Source organism: Tachysurus fulvidraco, chromosome 19, assembly GCF_022655615.1.
Source record: "Tachysurus fulvidraco isolate hzauxx_2018 chromosome 19, HZAU_PFXX_2.0, whole genome shotgun sequence".
Classification (NCBI taxonomy): Eukaryota; Metazoa; Chordata; class Actinopteri; order Siluriformes; family Bagridae; genus Tachysurus; species Tachysurus fulvidraco.
In genome coordinates this window covers 2,580,344-2,598,807 of record NC_062536.1, presented here as the reverse complement: position 1 = coordinate 2,598,807, position 18,464 = coordinate 2,580,344, and the positions used below count along the sequence as shown (strand labels likewise).

The 18,464-nt window shown below is 40.7% G+C and overlaps 1 protein-coding gene across 9 annotated transcripts in view; it reads right to left on the bottom strand.

The window, feature by feature from the left end:
- Positions 1-3,342: 3,342 nt before the first annotated feature.
- The window catches only part of LOC113635287 (NACHT, LRR and PYD domains-containing protein 3-like), a 51,378-nt gene continuing 36,256 nt past the window's right edge, over positions 3,343-18,464 (bottom strand). For 5 of the 9 annotated variants that reach the window (XM_047803874.1, XM_047803872.1, XM_047803876.1 and 2 more), the window contains exons 7-9: positions 16,242-16,397; positions 9,701-9,874; positions 4,745-5,442 (exon numbers count right to left, since the gene is read on the bottom strand). In XM_047803874.1, the coding sequence (XP_047659830.1) occupies positions 5,265-5,442; positions 9,701-9,874; positions 16,242-16,397 (508 nt within the window). In that variant the 3' untranslated portion in view covers positions 4,745-5,264. Of the gene's footprint in view, positions 3,688-4,744; positions 5,443-9,700; positions 9,875-10,587; positions 10,661-16,241; positions 16,398-18,464 lie in introns of those variants that run through there. The other 4 variants (XM_047803878.1, XM_027134613.2, XM_047803877.1 and 1 more) reach the window with 4 other exon arrangements.

The window sequence follows — 18,464 nt, the reverse complement described above, 5'->3', positions numbered from 1 at the left end:
TTATTATTATAATTGCAGCTGGAGTAATTAAGTTCTTCCCTCTGTCCATCATGCACCCCTGTCTCACCCTTGTGGCACTGTCACGTGATTCTGTGACTATTTCAGTTGAACGTTTATTGTTTTTCTGGTAAATGTGGTTGTGCAGGATTCCTTCTAGTATGGTTCTCAAGTAAGACAAGGCAGATATTAGGATCAGAGTATAAGTACAACTTTAATTAAAATTGATTAAAATCAAATCAACCAACTGCACATTCAAATAGTTACATACTCAACCAAGTATTGATCCATTCCATTAATCAACTCACTAATCAATCAAATAAACTACCAGTTAAATCAATTAGATAATTAATCCAGTAAAAATGTAATTATTGATAAATTGTCAAAAAAAATTTAATTGTTGTTAAATTGTTGGTAATTGTCTCATCTAACAACTCACTGTAACTCATCATGTAACTGTAACTAGTCATGTAACTCTACCCGGTTACATAATGCTCCAAATTTTCAGCTCCCAAAAACTTTGACACTCGGGGAAAAAAAAAAACAAAAAAACAATCTCATTAGAAAAAAAAAACAATCTCTAGTTTCAGATACAAGTGTCAGGGTGTCAGGGTGATTCTAAGCCTTACTGGCACAGAGTTACGGTGGCTAGAATGGATGTTTCATTTCCACCCAAGTGGAATTTTACTGAAACAAAACAATACACCTTTAACACTACGGAAAACATAGGGGCTAAAAAAAGACAAGTCTTAACTTTCCCCAACAAAAAACTATTTTTATGAAGTCAAAAAGGCCCAAGAATGGATTTTATATGAATGTTTGACACTAGGCAGTCATATCTCTTCACAAAAAAGGGGGAAAAAACACAGGAAAGCTATTGTGTGTGTGTGTGTGTGTGTGTGTGTGTGTGTGTGTGTGTGTGTGTGTGTGTGTGTGTGTGTGTGTGTGTGTGTATTTGTATGTGTGTGTGTGTGTGTGTGTGTGTGTGTGTGTGTGTGTGTGTGTGTGTGTGTGTGTGTGTGTGTGTGTGTGTGTGTGTGTGTGGTGTGTTCTAGGATTGCGCGATACAGCTTGGGAATCAAGTCATAACAATCCTAACTGTTTTCACAGTGCTCTAGCCAGATGGCCCTTATCGCTCCTCGTTGGCATTGTCTCCTAATTGTAGTTTGTCACCTGGGAAGTGAGAGCCGGAAAAAAATGAATGGGAGTGAACTCCTGTTTACAGTCTTTGGTCAGAAAAGTAACTATTGTGAGGCGAGCAGAGCAATTTGAAGCGAGGGAAGAGTTTAAAAACAAACTAAACTAACACCGCCTAGTTCAGGTGTCTATCAACTTGATTATATTTGTACATTTGTACATACTGTACATCATACAGCTTTTGTGTGTGTGGGCTTAATAAGATCCTGAGAGCCTAAGCTTTCAAACAATATAAAACATAAACGTGTATTTAGAGTCTATATCTCCCCTCCACTTTTCTTCATTCTTATTTTCACTCAGTGTACCACTCTGTGTCTCATACAGTCTGTTATAAATAGATGTTCTGCTTGTTTTGTGTTATGTTACTTACCCTTTTTTTCCGTTGCAAGTGAGTTCTCTCACTTATATTATAAGTGCCATAAAACACTTCACAATCGTCATTCAGTTTGACAATACACAAATACACATGTGCACATAAACAATTCATACACATTACACACCGTACACGTATCATCGTATACTTATGGCCGTACACTTATTGTATACTCATTGGCGTACACTTATTGTATACTCTTTGGCGTACACTTATCAATGTGTACATTGCCGTATACTTATCAATGTGTACTTATTGCCATATACTTATGAATGACGTGTACGTATATGAATACTTATGAATACATGTACTCAACCATACACCATTACCGTATAACTTCAACGTATACCATGCACTTTACCATACACTAACCCCCCCCCCCCCCCCCCGCCGCCCTACCAAGCAGACCTGCCTCGCTGGACAGCGGTATCTAGGGCCAACGCATTTTCTCCACCTGCCAGTTCGGTCCCGGCTGTGAGTTATATAGCACCCACACCGGCGTTACGCCACAGGAATTTTCTCCACCTGCCCGTTCTGTCCCGGCTGTGAGTTATATAGCACTCAAACCGGCGGTACGCCACAGGAATTTTTATCCTTAATACCAAAAATATAAATGAGTAACAAAATGTATACAACTGAATTTCCCCTTATTTTTCCAGCACCTTTCACCCATATGCCGATTTATGGATTTTCCTCCCCTTATTTTTCATGACCCAAGACTAAACACCTGGGCCTTGGGTCTGCACAACAAGTTTATGAACTATGATCTGAAAACCAAGGCCTTCTTCATTCTACACAACAAGTTTGTATTTGTTATTACAAATGTGCTCAAAAGAGCCTTACTTCCTGGTCACAGTGGAGGATTAATCCTTTTTTTTTTTTACAGCTACAATGAGCAAGTTTCCTCATTTCATTTCTTGCTATGATAAACGTTCTTGATTATATTGGTTATGTTGAATTGTTGAACTGATTTTGCTAAGCCCTTGCTGTTATAATGTTGCTTTGTATATAATGCTACTGTCTATGTTGACTCCTTAAGCTTACTAAACCTATGAGCTGAACATTGTTATGATCTCAGTCTGTCACTTTCCAGACTGGGCTTGCGCTCACATGCATATTTTAAGCCTTAGTTTCTCTGTTTCCACTAAAGGTCAGGTTCCTTTTATATGCCCCAATCTCAGATTCAGCAGGTCCGTCCAGCTGGTTGCCCTACTCCCATCATGGGGCCTGTTTCAGCTGAACTTTTGATTTTCACTTCTTCACACATTGTTGATCAGAGAGCTCAGACTGACTAGGCCTGAAAGCACTGAATCTGGTTACTTTTACTAAGTTTATGATTACAATAAACATCTTTGGCCTACAACATCACCTACATATGTCTTATGACACCAATTGTAATATTTTGCAAGGCTTAATACTTTACTTTGGTTATAGTATTGTAAGGAATAATACTTTAATTATTTCTACTAAGATTTTTCACAACACATGTTACAGTGATATATTATTAAAAAACATGTTTCTCTTTCAGACATATTTATTTTTGAAGATTTATATTTATATAGATTATATATTTGAAGAACAAAAATATTTTTTCTACAAAATATTCTAAAGAATTGATGTGAAAAATCTTTGATATATTAAGGAGCGCCCCAAAGGAGCATAATTAAGGATTATTATGATTGGTATCATAAGATACATGGGTATAGAGCTCCGATGTCATAATAAGATTGAGGTAGTAAACCAACGCAAAATAAACCACACAGGACTCAGAAAAATATAAAGGAAAAAGAAGTTTATTACAAGTAATAATAATGAGACCCAGAGCTATCAGGCCTGGGAGAAGTGGAAGTGTAGTCTGGGGACCCAGGCCGAGGAGAAGGAGAAGAAGGGACAAAAGTCCAAGGAATTTTATCCAGGGATCAGAGGTCATTATAAACTCAGTGTAGAATTGTGTTTAGTCTGATTCACTGTACACAATGAACACACACTTCTCACGTCTCTGAGTCTGTTTAATGTCTTTGAACTAAATGAGTGATGTGTTAATAAACATGTTCTCTATTCTCCATCATGGTAAGACAGGAACACTGTAGTCTTCATCACACACATCTATTCATTAGAACCTGAATATGAAAGAAAAACAAATGAATTAATCAGCACAAAGTGGACTGTGGTACTTCATGATCAATCATCTCTGCTCCGACAGAAACATCATCATCTCCTGTTTATAATGAATCATTCAACATTTCTTCATTCTTACTAACATCTGTGTTCTAACATTTTAAATAGAACAAATGAGAACTTCCACAAGTTCTAACAGGATAATGAGCAGATCTTTAGCCACTTTACCCACCATCTTATCCAATGACAGGAGCTTTTTTAAATAACAAACACTACTGTGTCATTTAGATCTTGTTCTACATTTATATTTAAGTGCAGACTTTAAGAACACTGGTCCCTATATGACCGGAGCAGGAGTTTGGTTCGCATTGCCGGCAGTAAGTCAGACTTGTTCCCGGTGCATGTTGGACTCCGGAAGGGCTGCCCTTTGTCACCGGTCCTGTTCATTATTTATATGGACAGGATTTCTAGGTGCAGTCGGGGGCCGGAGGGAGTTCGGTTTGGGGACCACTGGATTTCGTCTCTGCTTTTTGCAGATGATGTTGTCCTGTTGGCTTCCTCAAATCAGGACCTCCAGCGTGCACTGGGACGGTTTGCAGCCGAGTGTGAAGCGGTGGGGATGAGAATCAGCACCTCCAATTCCAAGGCCAGGTTCTCAGCCGGAAAAGGGTGGCTTGTCCACTTCAGTTTGGTGGAGAGATCCTGCCTCAAGTATAGGAGTTTAAGTATCTTGTAGTATCTTTAAGTATCTATTTACCAGTCGATCTATGTTCCTACCCTCACGTATGGTCATGAGCTTTGGATCATAACCGAAAGGACAAGATCCCAGATACAGGAGGCCGAAATGAGTTTCCTCCGAAGGGTGGCTGGGCGCTCCCTTAGAGTTAGGGTGAGGAGCTCAGTCACTCGGGAGGAGCTCAGAGTAGAGCCGCTGCTCCTCCACATCGAGAGGTGTCAGCTGAGCTGGCTCGGGCATCTGTTCCGGATGCCTCCTGGACGCCATCCTGGGGAGGTTTTCTGGGCATGTCCAACTGGGAGGAGGCCTCGGGGAAGACCTAGGACACGCTGGAGGGACTATGTCTTTCGGCTGGCCTGGGAACGCCTTGGTATTCCCCCGGAAGAGCTGGAGGAAGTGTTTGGGGAGAGGGAAGTCTGGGCATCCCTGCTTAGATTGCTGCCCCCCGCGACCCAGTCGAGGATAAGCGGTAGAAAATGGATGGATGGATGGATGGATGGATGGATGGATGGATGGATGGATGGATGGATGGATGGATGGATGGATGGACTTTAAGAACAAACTGAGATGAATTTTACAGGAATGACAGAAGACACAATGTTCATTAACAATCATTCTCTTGAACTCATTTGTGGCATTGTGTAGACTGTCTGAATCCCTGTTTTCTGCCATCAGATGAATTTGAACACAAAACAACATTAAAGAGAATCGTTAGAAAAATTCTGATTAAACAGAATATAGTGACATTTTCTAACCTGATAATCTGAAAGCTATTGAAGAGAAATGTAATGTGTATCAATGTGTAATGATAATGAGGGCAAACTTTTATTAAAAGGTCATTACTCACCTCAGTGTCTGTAGTTTGTAATGTTTATCATCATTAAGATCAGAGAGCAGCTTCTTTCCTGAGTCTCCTAGATTATTATCAGACAGATCCAGTTCTCTCAGGTGTGAGGGGTTTGATCTCAGTGCTGAAGTCAGAGCAGCACAGCCTTCATCTGAGACACCACACTTACACAACCTGTATAGAGACACAATGACACACTCTTCACTGGTTGTACACAGGGACGTTTCTAGTATTTGATCACTTTCATTGCAGGTTCACAAGAATTTTATAAAAACCTGAAAACACAGATTTATTTATCTCCTCAGTCCTCAGATGCAATGTCGGATTAATTATCTGACAGAGTTAAGATTTCTGCAGAGAAAAGTAAAAATAGGAGCACAGTGAGGTGGCGGGGCACGGGGTCAGGGTGGGACGAACGGGGCTGGGAGGGTGTCAAAGTGACGAGGTATGGCACAGAAGGGAGAGGGGCACAACATGGATGATGGGGCACAGTAAAGAGGACGAGGTACAGTGAGGGGCAAGGCTTTTGATGTGTGGAGCTTAAAGTGGGGCAAAAACGTTCTTAGTCAGCCACTAATTGTGCAAGTCCTCCCACTTAAAAAGACGAGAGAGGCCTGTAATTTTCATCATAGGTACTCATGAACTACTGTATGAGAAACAGAATGTGGGAAAGAATCAAGGAAATCACATTGTCTGATTTTTAAGGAATTTATTTGCAAATCATGGTGGAAAATAAGTATTTGGTCAATAACAAAAGTTCATCTCAATACTTTGTTATATAGCCTTTGTTGGCAATGACAGAGGTCAAACGTTTTCTGTAAGTCTCGACAAGCTTTTTACACACTGTTGCTGGTAGTTTGGCCCATTCATCCATGCAGATTTCCTCTAGAGCAGTGATGTTTTGGGGCTTTGGCTGGGCAACGTTTTTTTTTTTAACTCACTTAAAGATTTTCTATGGGATTGATCTCTGGAGACTGGCTAGGCCACTCCAGGTCCTTGAAATGCTTCTTACGAAGCCACTCTTTCATTTCCCGGGCAGTGTGTTTGGGATCATTGTCATGCTGAAAGCATCTTCAATGCCCTTGCTGATGATCTCACGATACATGGCCCCATTCATTCTTTCATTTACATTTACATTTACAGCATTTGGCAGACGCCCTTATTCAGAGCGACGTACATAAGTGCTTAAATCTCTAACACTGAATACATTAATGCTGGTTCACTAGGTTACATACTTAAGATACCATGAGTTTAAAACATTTGTTCAAAGTTACAAAGAAAAAGTGTCAAAGGTTTACACTTTACGGATCAGTCATCCGGTTCCCTTTGCAGAAAAACAGCCCCAAAGCATGATGTTTCCACCCCCATGCTTCACAGTACAGTAGGTATGGTGTTCTTTGGATGCAACTCAGCATTCTTTCTCCTCCAAACACGACAAGTTGAGTTTTTACCAAAAAGTTCTTTTTTGGTTTCGTGTGACCATATGACATTCTCCCAATCCTCTTTTAGATCATCCAAATGCTCTCTAGCAAACTTCAGATGGGCCTGGACATGTACTGGCTTAAGGAGGGGGACACGTCTAGCACTATAGGATTTGAGTCTCTGGTGGCATAGTGTGTTACTGATGGTAGCCTTTATTACTTTGGTCCCAGCTCTCTGCAGGTCATTCACTAGGTCCCCCGTGTGGTTTTGGGATTTTGGATCACCGTTTTTTGTGATCATTTTGACCCCACTGAGTGACATCTTGAGTGGAGCCCCAGATCGAGGGAGATTATCAGTGGTCTTGCATGTCTTCCATTTTCTAATAATTCCTCCCACAGTTGATTTATTCACACCAAGCTGCTTACCTATTGCAGATTCAGTCTTCCCAGCCTGGTGCAGGTCTACAATTTTGTTTCTGGTGTCCTTTGACAGCTCTTTGGTCTTGACCATAGTGGAGTTTGGAGTCTGACTGTTTGAAGTTGTGGACAGGTGTCTTTTATACTGATAACGAGTTCAAACAGGTACCATTAATACTGTACAGGTAACGAGTGGAGGACAGAGGAGCCTCTTAAAAAGAAGTTATAGGTCTGTTGGAGCCAGAAATCTTGCTTTTTTGTAGGTGACCAAATACTTATTTTACAGAGGAATTTACCAATTAATTTATTAAAAATCCTACAATGTGATTTCCTGGATTCTTTCCGCCATTCTTTCTCTCATGGTTGAAGTGTACCTATGATGAAAACTACAGGCCTCACTCATTTTTTAAGTGGGAGAACTTGCACAATTGATGACTGACTAAATACTTTTATTGCCCCACTCATATATTGCAGTATTTTACACATCTGAACTTTATTAAAACAGTCACATTGTTCTACTACTGATCCATATTCATGTTTATTTTTCCACTCCATTAAACTGACTCTTACATTTCTATTTGTTACATCTATTCTATATTTATTCTATTTTTTTTATTATTCTATTTTATTTTATGTTTACATCACAGACAATTTAAAAACATTTAGCTACGTGTCGTACTGTGTATGGTTGTGTATGTGAGAAATAAAATATTAATGTAAATGTTTTCTGTAACTTTTCTCTGCTTCACATCTCAACAAAATCTCTGTTTTAATCCGAGTTCACATGAACAGATCTTTCTTGAGAAGATCAGACTGTCATTAATCAGACCTAAAACAGGGTCAGACTCTAATTAGTTTTTGGAGAAGTTGTTAGTTCATTGGTGTATTTTTTAAACCCAGACTGTGAAAGTTTAAATGGTTTATTCAGTATTGACAAGAACAAAAACTGTGACTGTGTTTTATTTATACAGAATGTGTTTATCTATTATTACGACCTGGATGAAGATTAGACATGATTTATTGTTGATGTTTTAATATATGATCTTACCTCAGTGTCTCCAGTTTATAGGGAGGATTCTCCAGTACAGCAGAGAGACTCTTCACTCCTGAGTCTCCTAGATTATTACAGGACAGATTCAGTTCTCTCAAGTGTGTGGGGTTTGATCTCAGAGCTGAAGTCAGAGCAGCACAGCCTTCATCTGAGACACCACACTCACACAAACTGTATAAAGACACAATGACACACTCTTCATCAACAGATTTTAAAACCCTTTATTACAATTGCTAAAATATTGTGCAATATGTTAAATATATAATTTTGACAGAAACCATAACACAATAAATCTTCATCTATTACACTGCAGAACGGCATGAAACAGTTTGTTAACTCTCTAAAAACAATATGGCCAGCCATGGATTTACATTTAAATCAGTTTACTTTTGTGGTAGAGATGTTTTTAAACTATTTTATTTCCAACATCAAACTTCCCTCTGATCACTGATCATCAATTATCATCATCATCATCATCATCATCATCATCATCAGCTGATAAACAGGTTTGTGAACTTCAGAATATATAATCAGTACAAATCTGTTCTTAACTTGTTTTTAAAGTGTTTCTATTAGTAAAGTATACAACACACCAGACAAGACACAACCTTGTCTAACACCTGTATAAACTTTATAAGGAACCACAAAAGTTATCAATAGCAAACTCAGCAGTCTCCAGTTTTTAATATCATTTAGGTCAGGTGTAGGTTCCCCTTCAGAGAGGGCTTTTAGTACTGGGGGAATATTGTTACTCTCTTGTGGTCCTCACTAAAGCTGGATCATGTTGATAGACTTGTGTTTCTAGCTAAAACCCTGACAACACAAATGTATAGTATAAATACTGACATGTATAGTGTAGGTTTAGTTCATTCAGCTCTGAATCATTCTGTTTTGTACAGTGGAGTCTTATTACAGTTAAATTTTATTATAACAGTTAGTGTGTAAAACAGACCCACTTTTACACTGAACAGAATTTTACATGTTCTTATATTATAATACAGAGAACTTCTTTATTTCTGTTCTGTTTATAAAAGTTTTACTGATTTGACTGTAAAAAAAATCATAAGTGAAAATAAGTGAAATAAAAAATGCTGATAGCTGACAGATAACTGACTCTTGATGATCAATTTAACCTTCATCATGCAGCCCTTCTGCCCTGATGGAGGGTAAATCCATCAATTCTCTATTCTGATAGAGTGAGCTGATCAGAGACTTGTATAATTTTAGTCACCAAGTTCGAATTATTTCCATCATTTTCATGTCAGTGCTGGTTTTAAACCCTGCAGCTCACACAGTACATTTAGTTTGTGTCCCAGCTCCAGTTTGTGTGATTAGTTCCAATGTTTTAGTAAATTTCACAGTAATTTCAGACACATTGCAGTCACATCAGAGTCTGTGAGAAATCATCAGTGTGCAGTGAAAAGAAACAATCTTCCTCCTCAGGACATTGATGATGAATCTAAAACTTCTGCTTCAGGCTCACTATTAGAGAATGTGTCTTACTGAGGAGCAGGTCATGTGACGCTCAGTGAGATGATCTTACCCCAGTGTCTCCAGTTTACAGTGAGGATTCTCCAGTACAGCAGAGAGACTCTTCACTCCTGAGTCTCCTAGATTATTCCCAGACAGATCCAGGTCTCTCAGGTGTGAGGGGTTTGATATCAGAGCTGAAGTCAGAGCAGCACAGCCTTCATCTGAGACACCACAATACCACAACCTGTAGAGAGACACAATGACACACTCCTCATCAACCGATTTTTATTATATAAAGTATAATTAACACTGAACAAAACATTACTGTCAAATTGTGAACAGTGTGGTCCTGGGTAAAACAGGGTGGGCACAGGTTTCAGAAGAGACTCAAAATCAGCTGTCACTCAAAAGAACTTACATGACTGTAAAAAGAGGACAATGAGCTGAAAGAGATCTGTTCATTTATCAGTTGTTTATGTAGCACACACACACACACACACACACACACACACACACACACTTCACCATTCAATAGGATTGTGTCACCTGTCAACATTAGTGTGTATGGACACTTAATATAGTGTACATGATATTTAAAGACTATCAGTTCAAACACAGGACATTTTTTAATTCCGATCAGTAGCCCAACACATTAACCACTGAACTACCACATGCCCATATTAGATAAATTATTGAATATAATTTAAATAATTTACAATAACTTAGAAATCACACAAATTGTTTTAGATTCATTTTCAGTCTATGAGGAGATTCATTATAACTGCCAGATTATTATTTAGTTTGGTGATATTTAAAATAATTTTATTTAAGAGATGCTTTTAACAGAATAGTCAGAATGAACCACCACATCATATATTATTAAATAAATTCATTGAGTGTTTTAATTGGAGTTAAAATGACTTTGTGTTGGTGTTGCCCCATGTACTCCTAAACCAACTGCAGTTCTGTTCTTCAGCTCTCAGATGAGTCCAATCTCCACTCTGACACTGTTCTCCAGTGTAAACACAAACTGTAACACATTTCATCTTATTATATCCTCTGATTACAGTGTAGGAGTTTCAGGGGTAAAGACACAGTGTGGTGTCTGTTTCAGAGAAGATAAAGTCTTTATTAAACTAGTCTGTTACACGACTAAACACCACACAGAAATGTTACTGAGCATTGTCACTCAATGAAGCTTCTTAAAGCAGCAGCTCCTAGTAAGTGACAAGTGGGGTATATAGGTGGACCAGGACTCCAAATGGGTGGAACCAGGACCCTGGAGCTTCATCAGTGATATTATTTTATTATATTATTTACGAATGTAGTGGATATACAGATTCAATTATGAGGGGAATTTTATTTTGATATGGGCGCCGCCATTTTGTTTTTGCTCCGACGGGTGCGCAAAAAACGTATGTAGAAGAAGGAAAAGGGGAGGAGAGCAGTGGTGAGCTTATGAAGAACGTGCAGTTTATTTTGAACTTCTTAATCCCCATAGGAATTGCGTTTAGACTACTGACATGGATCAAAGCTACCTGATGTGCTTTTAAGTCTCCGTTCGTCTTAACGAGCCTGTTATTATTAGCAACGTAGCAAGTTTTTCATTGTGCTCGTGAATGAGGCTGGACAACAGGCCTGTTAAGGTCATTCGAGTTATTCAGTGCAGAAGTGGAATACCCCGTGTTTCGGGTTCTTTTTGTGATTTTTTAATATTGCCACGCTGAGAAATATCCTGTATCTGATGCTGAGAAGTTAGTTCATGCATTCATGACCTCTAGACTGGACTATTGTAATGCATTACTAGGTGGTTGTCCTGCATCTTTAATACATAGGTTACAGTTAGTCCAAAATGCAGCTGCCAGAGTTCTCACTAGGACAAGAAAGTATGACCATATAACCCCAATTTTATCATCTCTACACTGGCTACCTGTTAAGTTTAGGATTGATTACAAACTGCTGCTACTTACGTACAAGGCTCTTAATGGTTTAGCTCCCATGTATCTAACTAGTCTTCTAACACGTTACAATCCTTCACGCTCTCTGAGATCACAAAACTCAGGACTTTTGGTAGTTCCCAGAATATCTAAGTCTACTAAAAGTGGTAGAGCGTTTTCTTATCTAGCTCCCAAACTTTGGAATGGTCTTCCTGATAGTGTTCGGGGCTCAGACACACTTTCCCAGTTTAAACGTAGATTAAAAACTCATCTCTTTAGTCAGGCGTACACATAATACATCCTATAGTATCATGCACCAGTACATCAGACCTGCACATTTTTATGAACAGCAGATATGTTAATCCCTTTCCACTGCTTCTCTCTTTGTACCCATCCTGACGCATCCAGACACTGTACCAGCTCCCAACGTCCTCTGTGGGACGAAGCCTTTGGACGTCCACTGAGCCGAGGCCGACTCTAAGAATCCTGAGACATCTCCAGTTAGACTCTGTGATACTAAGGAGATCCGAAGTCCATGATCCTTACACCAATACAACATTTAACTGACTGTATATTACAATCACACCTCCAGTGTCAGCCATATGAGGATGCGTTCCCCCTTAAGTCCGGTTCCTCTCAAGGTTTCTTCCTTTACCAGTCTAAGGGAGTTTTTCCTTGCCACTGCTGCCTGAGTGCTGAAATGAATTTTCCTTATGGTAATTAATTTTTGTGCTTATTTAATTTTCTTTCCACATTTCTCTTTCTCTGTCGAAAGGAATGCTTTGATCCAGGTTATTTAGCTTCCGCATACTGCATGATTTTTGAGGGTATAGGAGATCCACAGTGGGAGTGTTGAACCGCCACCTCACTCTAAAGAAAAAGAAAAAAGGTCCCATTGGCCTCTAATCGGCCTACCTCGCCAGATAACCATTACATTTTGTTGATATGCTAATTAAGAGTTCTCGTAACTGTCAGCTTACAGGAATACAGATTATCGATTTATTCTCCAGAATAAATTAGGCGATCAGTATGATGAAGAGAAACTAATTGAACAAGTTCCTGTGTTAAAACCTCAGAATGATGAAGTAGTAAATATAACAAAAAGGAGGAAGAAAAAGAACTCAAACTCAAGTTGTTTCCACATATTTTTGGAAGGATAATAAAGATGCTTTAGACCAATTGCGTCGGCAGCTCACTAAATATCTGCTTAATATTAAACATGCTAATCGTGTTCTCTCTCAGGTTACTAACTGTAAGCTGGAAAAGGGAGAGTCCACCTCTGTGTTTTGGACTCGATTTAGCCAGGTGTGGCGACATTTAGGAGGAATGGAGCTCGACCTTCAACCTCCTTGGCTGTGATCTTATGAGTATCCTGGGACTCTCTATAGTTTTTAGAGGTTCCCACATGACTGTACAAACTCTCGATACCTCTGTTCCGAATATTCTCACTCTCTCTGACTGTGTACTTCCACATAACGCTGCTGCAGTTAATGCTGTCTGTTCTCTCCCTGCTCTCTCTCCCACTCTAGAGTCTGTTCCTTCTTCATTGTGGGCGGAACACAAGGATGACATGGGCTGCGTTTCCTGTCCTCCTTATGAGGACAGAATTAAACACCTTACACCTGTGTATATTAAACAGTATCCTCTGTCTCATGAAAAAGCCGCTGGAATTGACGTTATTCTTCATTCTCTTTTACAGCAGGGGGTGGTGACGCCATGTGTTAGTCCCTACAACTCTCCTGTTAATCCAGTTGCAAAACCAGATGGCTTTTGGAGATTCACCCAAGATCTGCGTAAAATAAACAAACTTGTCATTCCTGTTGCTCCAATTGTCCCTGATGTATCCTCAATTATAGCCTCTATCCCATGTACACATAGTCTTTTCTGTGATTGACCTTTGTTCTGCTTTCTTTAGTGTTCCTGTAGGGAAAGACACACAGCCACTCTTTGCCTTCACACACAGGGGACAGCAGTATACGTGGACCAGGTTGCCACACCAGGTTACATCGATTCCCCTGCGGTCTTCGCGACCACGGTCAAGAACGCCCTGTCAAGCCTCTGCCTTCACCCAGACTCAGTGGTCTTACAATATGCAGATGACCTCCTGGTGGCTGCGGCCGATTATGACACCTGCCAAGCAGCGACCCTGGCTCTACTCACACACCTGGCTGAGAAAGGTTTTAAGGTGTCCAAGTCAAAACTCCAGTTCTGCCAGAACACTCTCCGCTACCTGGGCTATGAACTCTCTCAGGGCTCAAGGAAGTTAACTGCTGAACGAATACAAGTTATCATGGACACTCAGCGGCCTGCCACTAAACAGGCTTTACAGGCCTTCCTCGGCCTCATCAACTACTGCCACCAGTGGATCCCAGACTGTTCTTTGTATGACAAATGTCTGCGTGCTGCGGTGAAGCATTCTGATCCTTCATCCGCACCTCTCTCATGGACTCCAGAAATGCAGACTGCTTTTGTGGCATTGAAACGGGCCCTGTGTACGGCTCCTACTCTGGGACTCCCCAACTACAGCCTCCCTTTCCACCTTTATGTTGCGACTCAGCCAGGAAAAGCCTCTGGGGTGCTGGCCCAGGAACATGGGGGAGGCATGCGACCTTGTGCGTTTCTTTCTAAATCCCTCGACTCTGTGGCTCAGGGTTTGCCTGCCTGTCTAAGTGCTGTTGCCGCCTGTGCTCTGATGGTAACTGATGCTGAAAAGATCGTTTTATCTCATCCTTTGATCTTACACACCTCCCATCAGGTAACGCAAATTTTACACAATTTAAACACACAGCACATGTCATCACAGCGTCGTTCAGGATATGAGACTGTGTTATTGGCCACTGATCATTTAACTGTATGTCCATCATCCTCTCTTGACACTGTAGCACTAGCCATACAGCGCCTTCTTAATGCACAGGATGATTGTATGGGTGACTCTGATCATGATTGCCTTACTAAAATAGTCAATGCCACTAGCATCCGCCCTGACCTCTCCTCTGTTCCCCTACAGACAGGTGATGTCCTCTTTGTAGATGGCTCTTGCTCCAAACCTAGTGATGGTGTTTATCTTTGTGGTTATGCTGTTTGTCGGTTACCTAACACTGTCCTTGAATCTTTTTCTCTCCCTTTCTCCTCTGCGCAGGCAGCTGAACTCTTCGCTCTCACTCGTGCCTGTGTTCTCGCTGAGGACGCTGACGTCACTATTTACACTGACTCTCGTTATGCCCTCGGAGTAGCTCATGATTTTGGCCGCATCTGGCAATCTCGTGGGTTCACTGCAGCTGACGGCAAGCCTATCTCCCATGCCTCGTTAGTGCAGGATTTAATCACTGCCTGTCATCTGCCTCGTTCTGTGGCCATTGTTAAAACTAGGACGCATTCCTCTGGTGACACCGATGAAGTGCGAGGGAACAGTTTCGCTGACCGAATGGCTAAACAGGCTGCAGCCTCACGCCCACTTCCCCCAAATCTATCTCCAGCCATGGTCTCTGTTAACACCATGATCAGTGCTGTTCTACCTGACATGGATCTCCCTTTGCTGCAGGCTTCAGCTTCGCCTGCTGCCCGCAAATTTTGGACAAGTCAGGGTGCGACTGATTCCTATGTTATTCTAGATGACAAGGGCCGTGTCTGTGTACCACGACATTGTACTTCTTTTCTCGTCCGCGAGTTTCATGGTCCCACTCATCGCGGGCGAAGAGGGGTGTTACAGGACTTATCTGAGGTTTTTTGTATTTTCCTCTTACACACAGACGTGAATAGAATATTAGACGGATGTTTAATATGCGCACAGAACAACATTTCAAAATCAGGTGCCACACATCAACACCTTTCCACACCTGACACTCCCTTTCAAGAATGGCAGATCGATTTCACACACATGCCTAGACAGGGTCCTTTCAGATATCTTTTGGTAATGGTTGATAAGTTCTCCAGATGGGTAGAAGCCTTCCAATGTAGTAAGGAAAATGCTACAGTTGTGGTACAGAAGCTAACTATGGGGATGTGGTAGCCTAGTGTTTAAGGTGTTGGGCTACCAATCGGAAGGTTGTGAGTTTGATTCCTACGTCCACCAAGCTGCCACTGTTGGGCCCCTGAGCAAGGCCCTTAACCCTCAATTGCTCAGTTGTATAAAAGTGAGATAAAAATCTAAGTCGCTCTGGATAAGGGCGTCTGCTAAATGCTGTAAATGTAAATGTAACTACTGAAATAATTCCTAGATATGGCATCCCTGTAGGAATTGATTCTGACAAGGGAACTCCATTTACATCTAAAGTCACTCAGCTTCTGTGTAAAGAGTTAAAGATCAATTGGCATTTCCACATTCCTTAACCTACACAGTCATCAGGTATGGTGGAGCGAGCCAATCGCACAATAAAAGACAAAATTCGTAAAGCAATGCACACGTCCGGTTCCAAAAATTGGGTTCATTCATTACCCCTTGTGCTAGCAGATATGAGAATGACCGCACAAGTGGCTTTGGATCACCTGTCTCCCTATGAGCTCGTGATGGGGAGACCATTTCCCCAACCTTGGCGAAGAGGCAAACAGGCATTGGGAACGGTGGACCTTGATGTACACCTCAGCGAGTACTCTGCAGGGTTAATTCAGAAGCTCAACGAGTATTGGGCGCGGGTAAATTCAAAACAACCCCAAATTCCAATTGGCAATACTCACCCTTTTAAGGTGGGAGATCGTGTCTTGGTCAGAAATTTGGGAAAATTAGGCACGCCTTTGGGTGAGACCCCGTATAGTGGACCTGCAGAAATAGTCGCTGTGACTCGCACTGCTGTGTTAACTGATCTTTTTCCACAGTGGATCCACGCCTCCTGTCTAAAACCAGGCACGGGTAGGAAAGAATAATCATAAGTAAAAAGTCATTCATTGAGACATGACATCATTGTGGTGCAGTAGTAGAAGTAGAACAGCCATACTGGTCACTGGCTGTGTTCGTTGTGCTTGGGACAGGGATTCCCGTCCAAGCTCATCCGCACGATAATACCTTCTGGCAGTTTGCGAATTGGACAGCAAGAAATAGTGTTTGCATTTGTAATTATACTTCATTATTATTCAGTATAAAAGAGGGGATTGCTGAAATGATGCTGAAAAGAGACGCGGACAAGTGCGAGGAGGAATCTTTCTTACACTGAGTCACCTCAGACTTGCTCATAGGGGAATAAATACATACACATTGTGAACTATATATATCTAATAATAATCTAGAATTTTTATTCTGTCAATTCTTTTACTTTTATTATTTGTTATTTCCTTTATCATTAATTATGTTTACCTGGTACCGGGCCGCCCAAGGAACATTAAATTATTTCCATTTCATTGGGCGGCCCGGTACCATTTGGTCCATGGACCATTACCGGTCCGCAGCCCGGGGGTTGGGGACCACTGAACTCTCCACCAAAGCTACAACACCACTGCCGCTTGCAGCCGCTCAGCTCCAGAGGTCACCTAAACCCAGCCCGATATCATGATATTTTGCGCATGTGTGGTATTGGTGCGTATTGCTCTTCTCTCTGTTCACCGGTACTTTCTCATGTTTAACAGTGCTTGGTGTACGTGTATATTGTGTTTGCTCAAATTTAACCCACAAATTAGCAAAAATGAGCACGAAACAGACGTCGTTAGAAAGTTAGTTTCCTATTGCCATTTCCGACATGCTATCTGTGTGAAGCGGGGTTTTCAGCAGTGATGGCAACCAAAACAAAACAACGGAATAAACTGGACATAAGCAATACACTTCGGGTGTCATTGTCTCCTATTACCCCAGATAGAACCGTCTCGTTGTAAAGAAACAAGCTCAGGGTTCTTATTGATTTAGTGTTATAGTGAGTTAAGAAAGCATGTTTAAATACAATTAAATTAAAATTATTAATTTTAATTTAATTATATAGCCGCCACCCCCACCCCCCCAACCCCACCGGGCCGCGGTAAAATTATCAAACATTCACCGGTCCGTGGCGAAAAAAAGGTTAAGGTTGATCACCTTTGGATAGGATTGTGGCCTCGTTGGGTCGTACTGTGTCTTTCAGGATCACGAGGGCAATCGTTGGGATCAAAGAGTTAAGGGAACAATACCCTGCCTACCCAAGGGTGGTGATGTACAATAATTTGTTCATTTTTCCTTGAAGGTTGATAAGCCAGTTACCTTTACTTTTCAAAACAGAACTGTACTTTAAAGAAACTGTTGTTCATGAAACTGACACGTGAGTTTCCCACAAAAAGACTCATATTGAATCGTGAATGGACTGAGTATAATTTTCCCTATATTTTTTAAACGAACTCTTTAAAGTTTGAGGTGAACTGATTTGAACCAATTGTGAATGTGAAATTTTCAGTGTGGAAAAAGAACATGGTTGTTTAATGTTTAACTGAAACAGTCACATTGTTTTTATTTTCTTTACGGTTATATATATATATATATATATATATATATATATATATATATATATATATATATATATATATATATTGTTTTAGTTCTGAGCCGTTTCATAAGATTAATGGTTTTTTTTATTTAAATAAATATTTTTGTTTAGTTAAATTGAACGTGTGTAAATTAACCTGAGTCCTTTATACTAAGGAGTGGGGCCGTCTCATCTATCCTGTTAGATCTGGGAGGGTGGGTTTTCCTGAGTATTCTCCATACTTACACACACTTCAGGCTACCAACGTGAATAAGATAAATCCTGAAGCCCACCTCACCTTATCTGTAGTCCCACATGACAACACGATAGACACCAACATATAACCACTCGTTATACTGAGACCTAAAGCATTGGGTGGGAGGACTAGGATCCTGTTGCCCACTCAGTGTTCCTTAGTCAAAGGTTTGTCATCTGCCCCACAAGGCGGTGGCATATTCCCCTCTGCCACACAATTATTGAT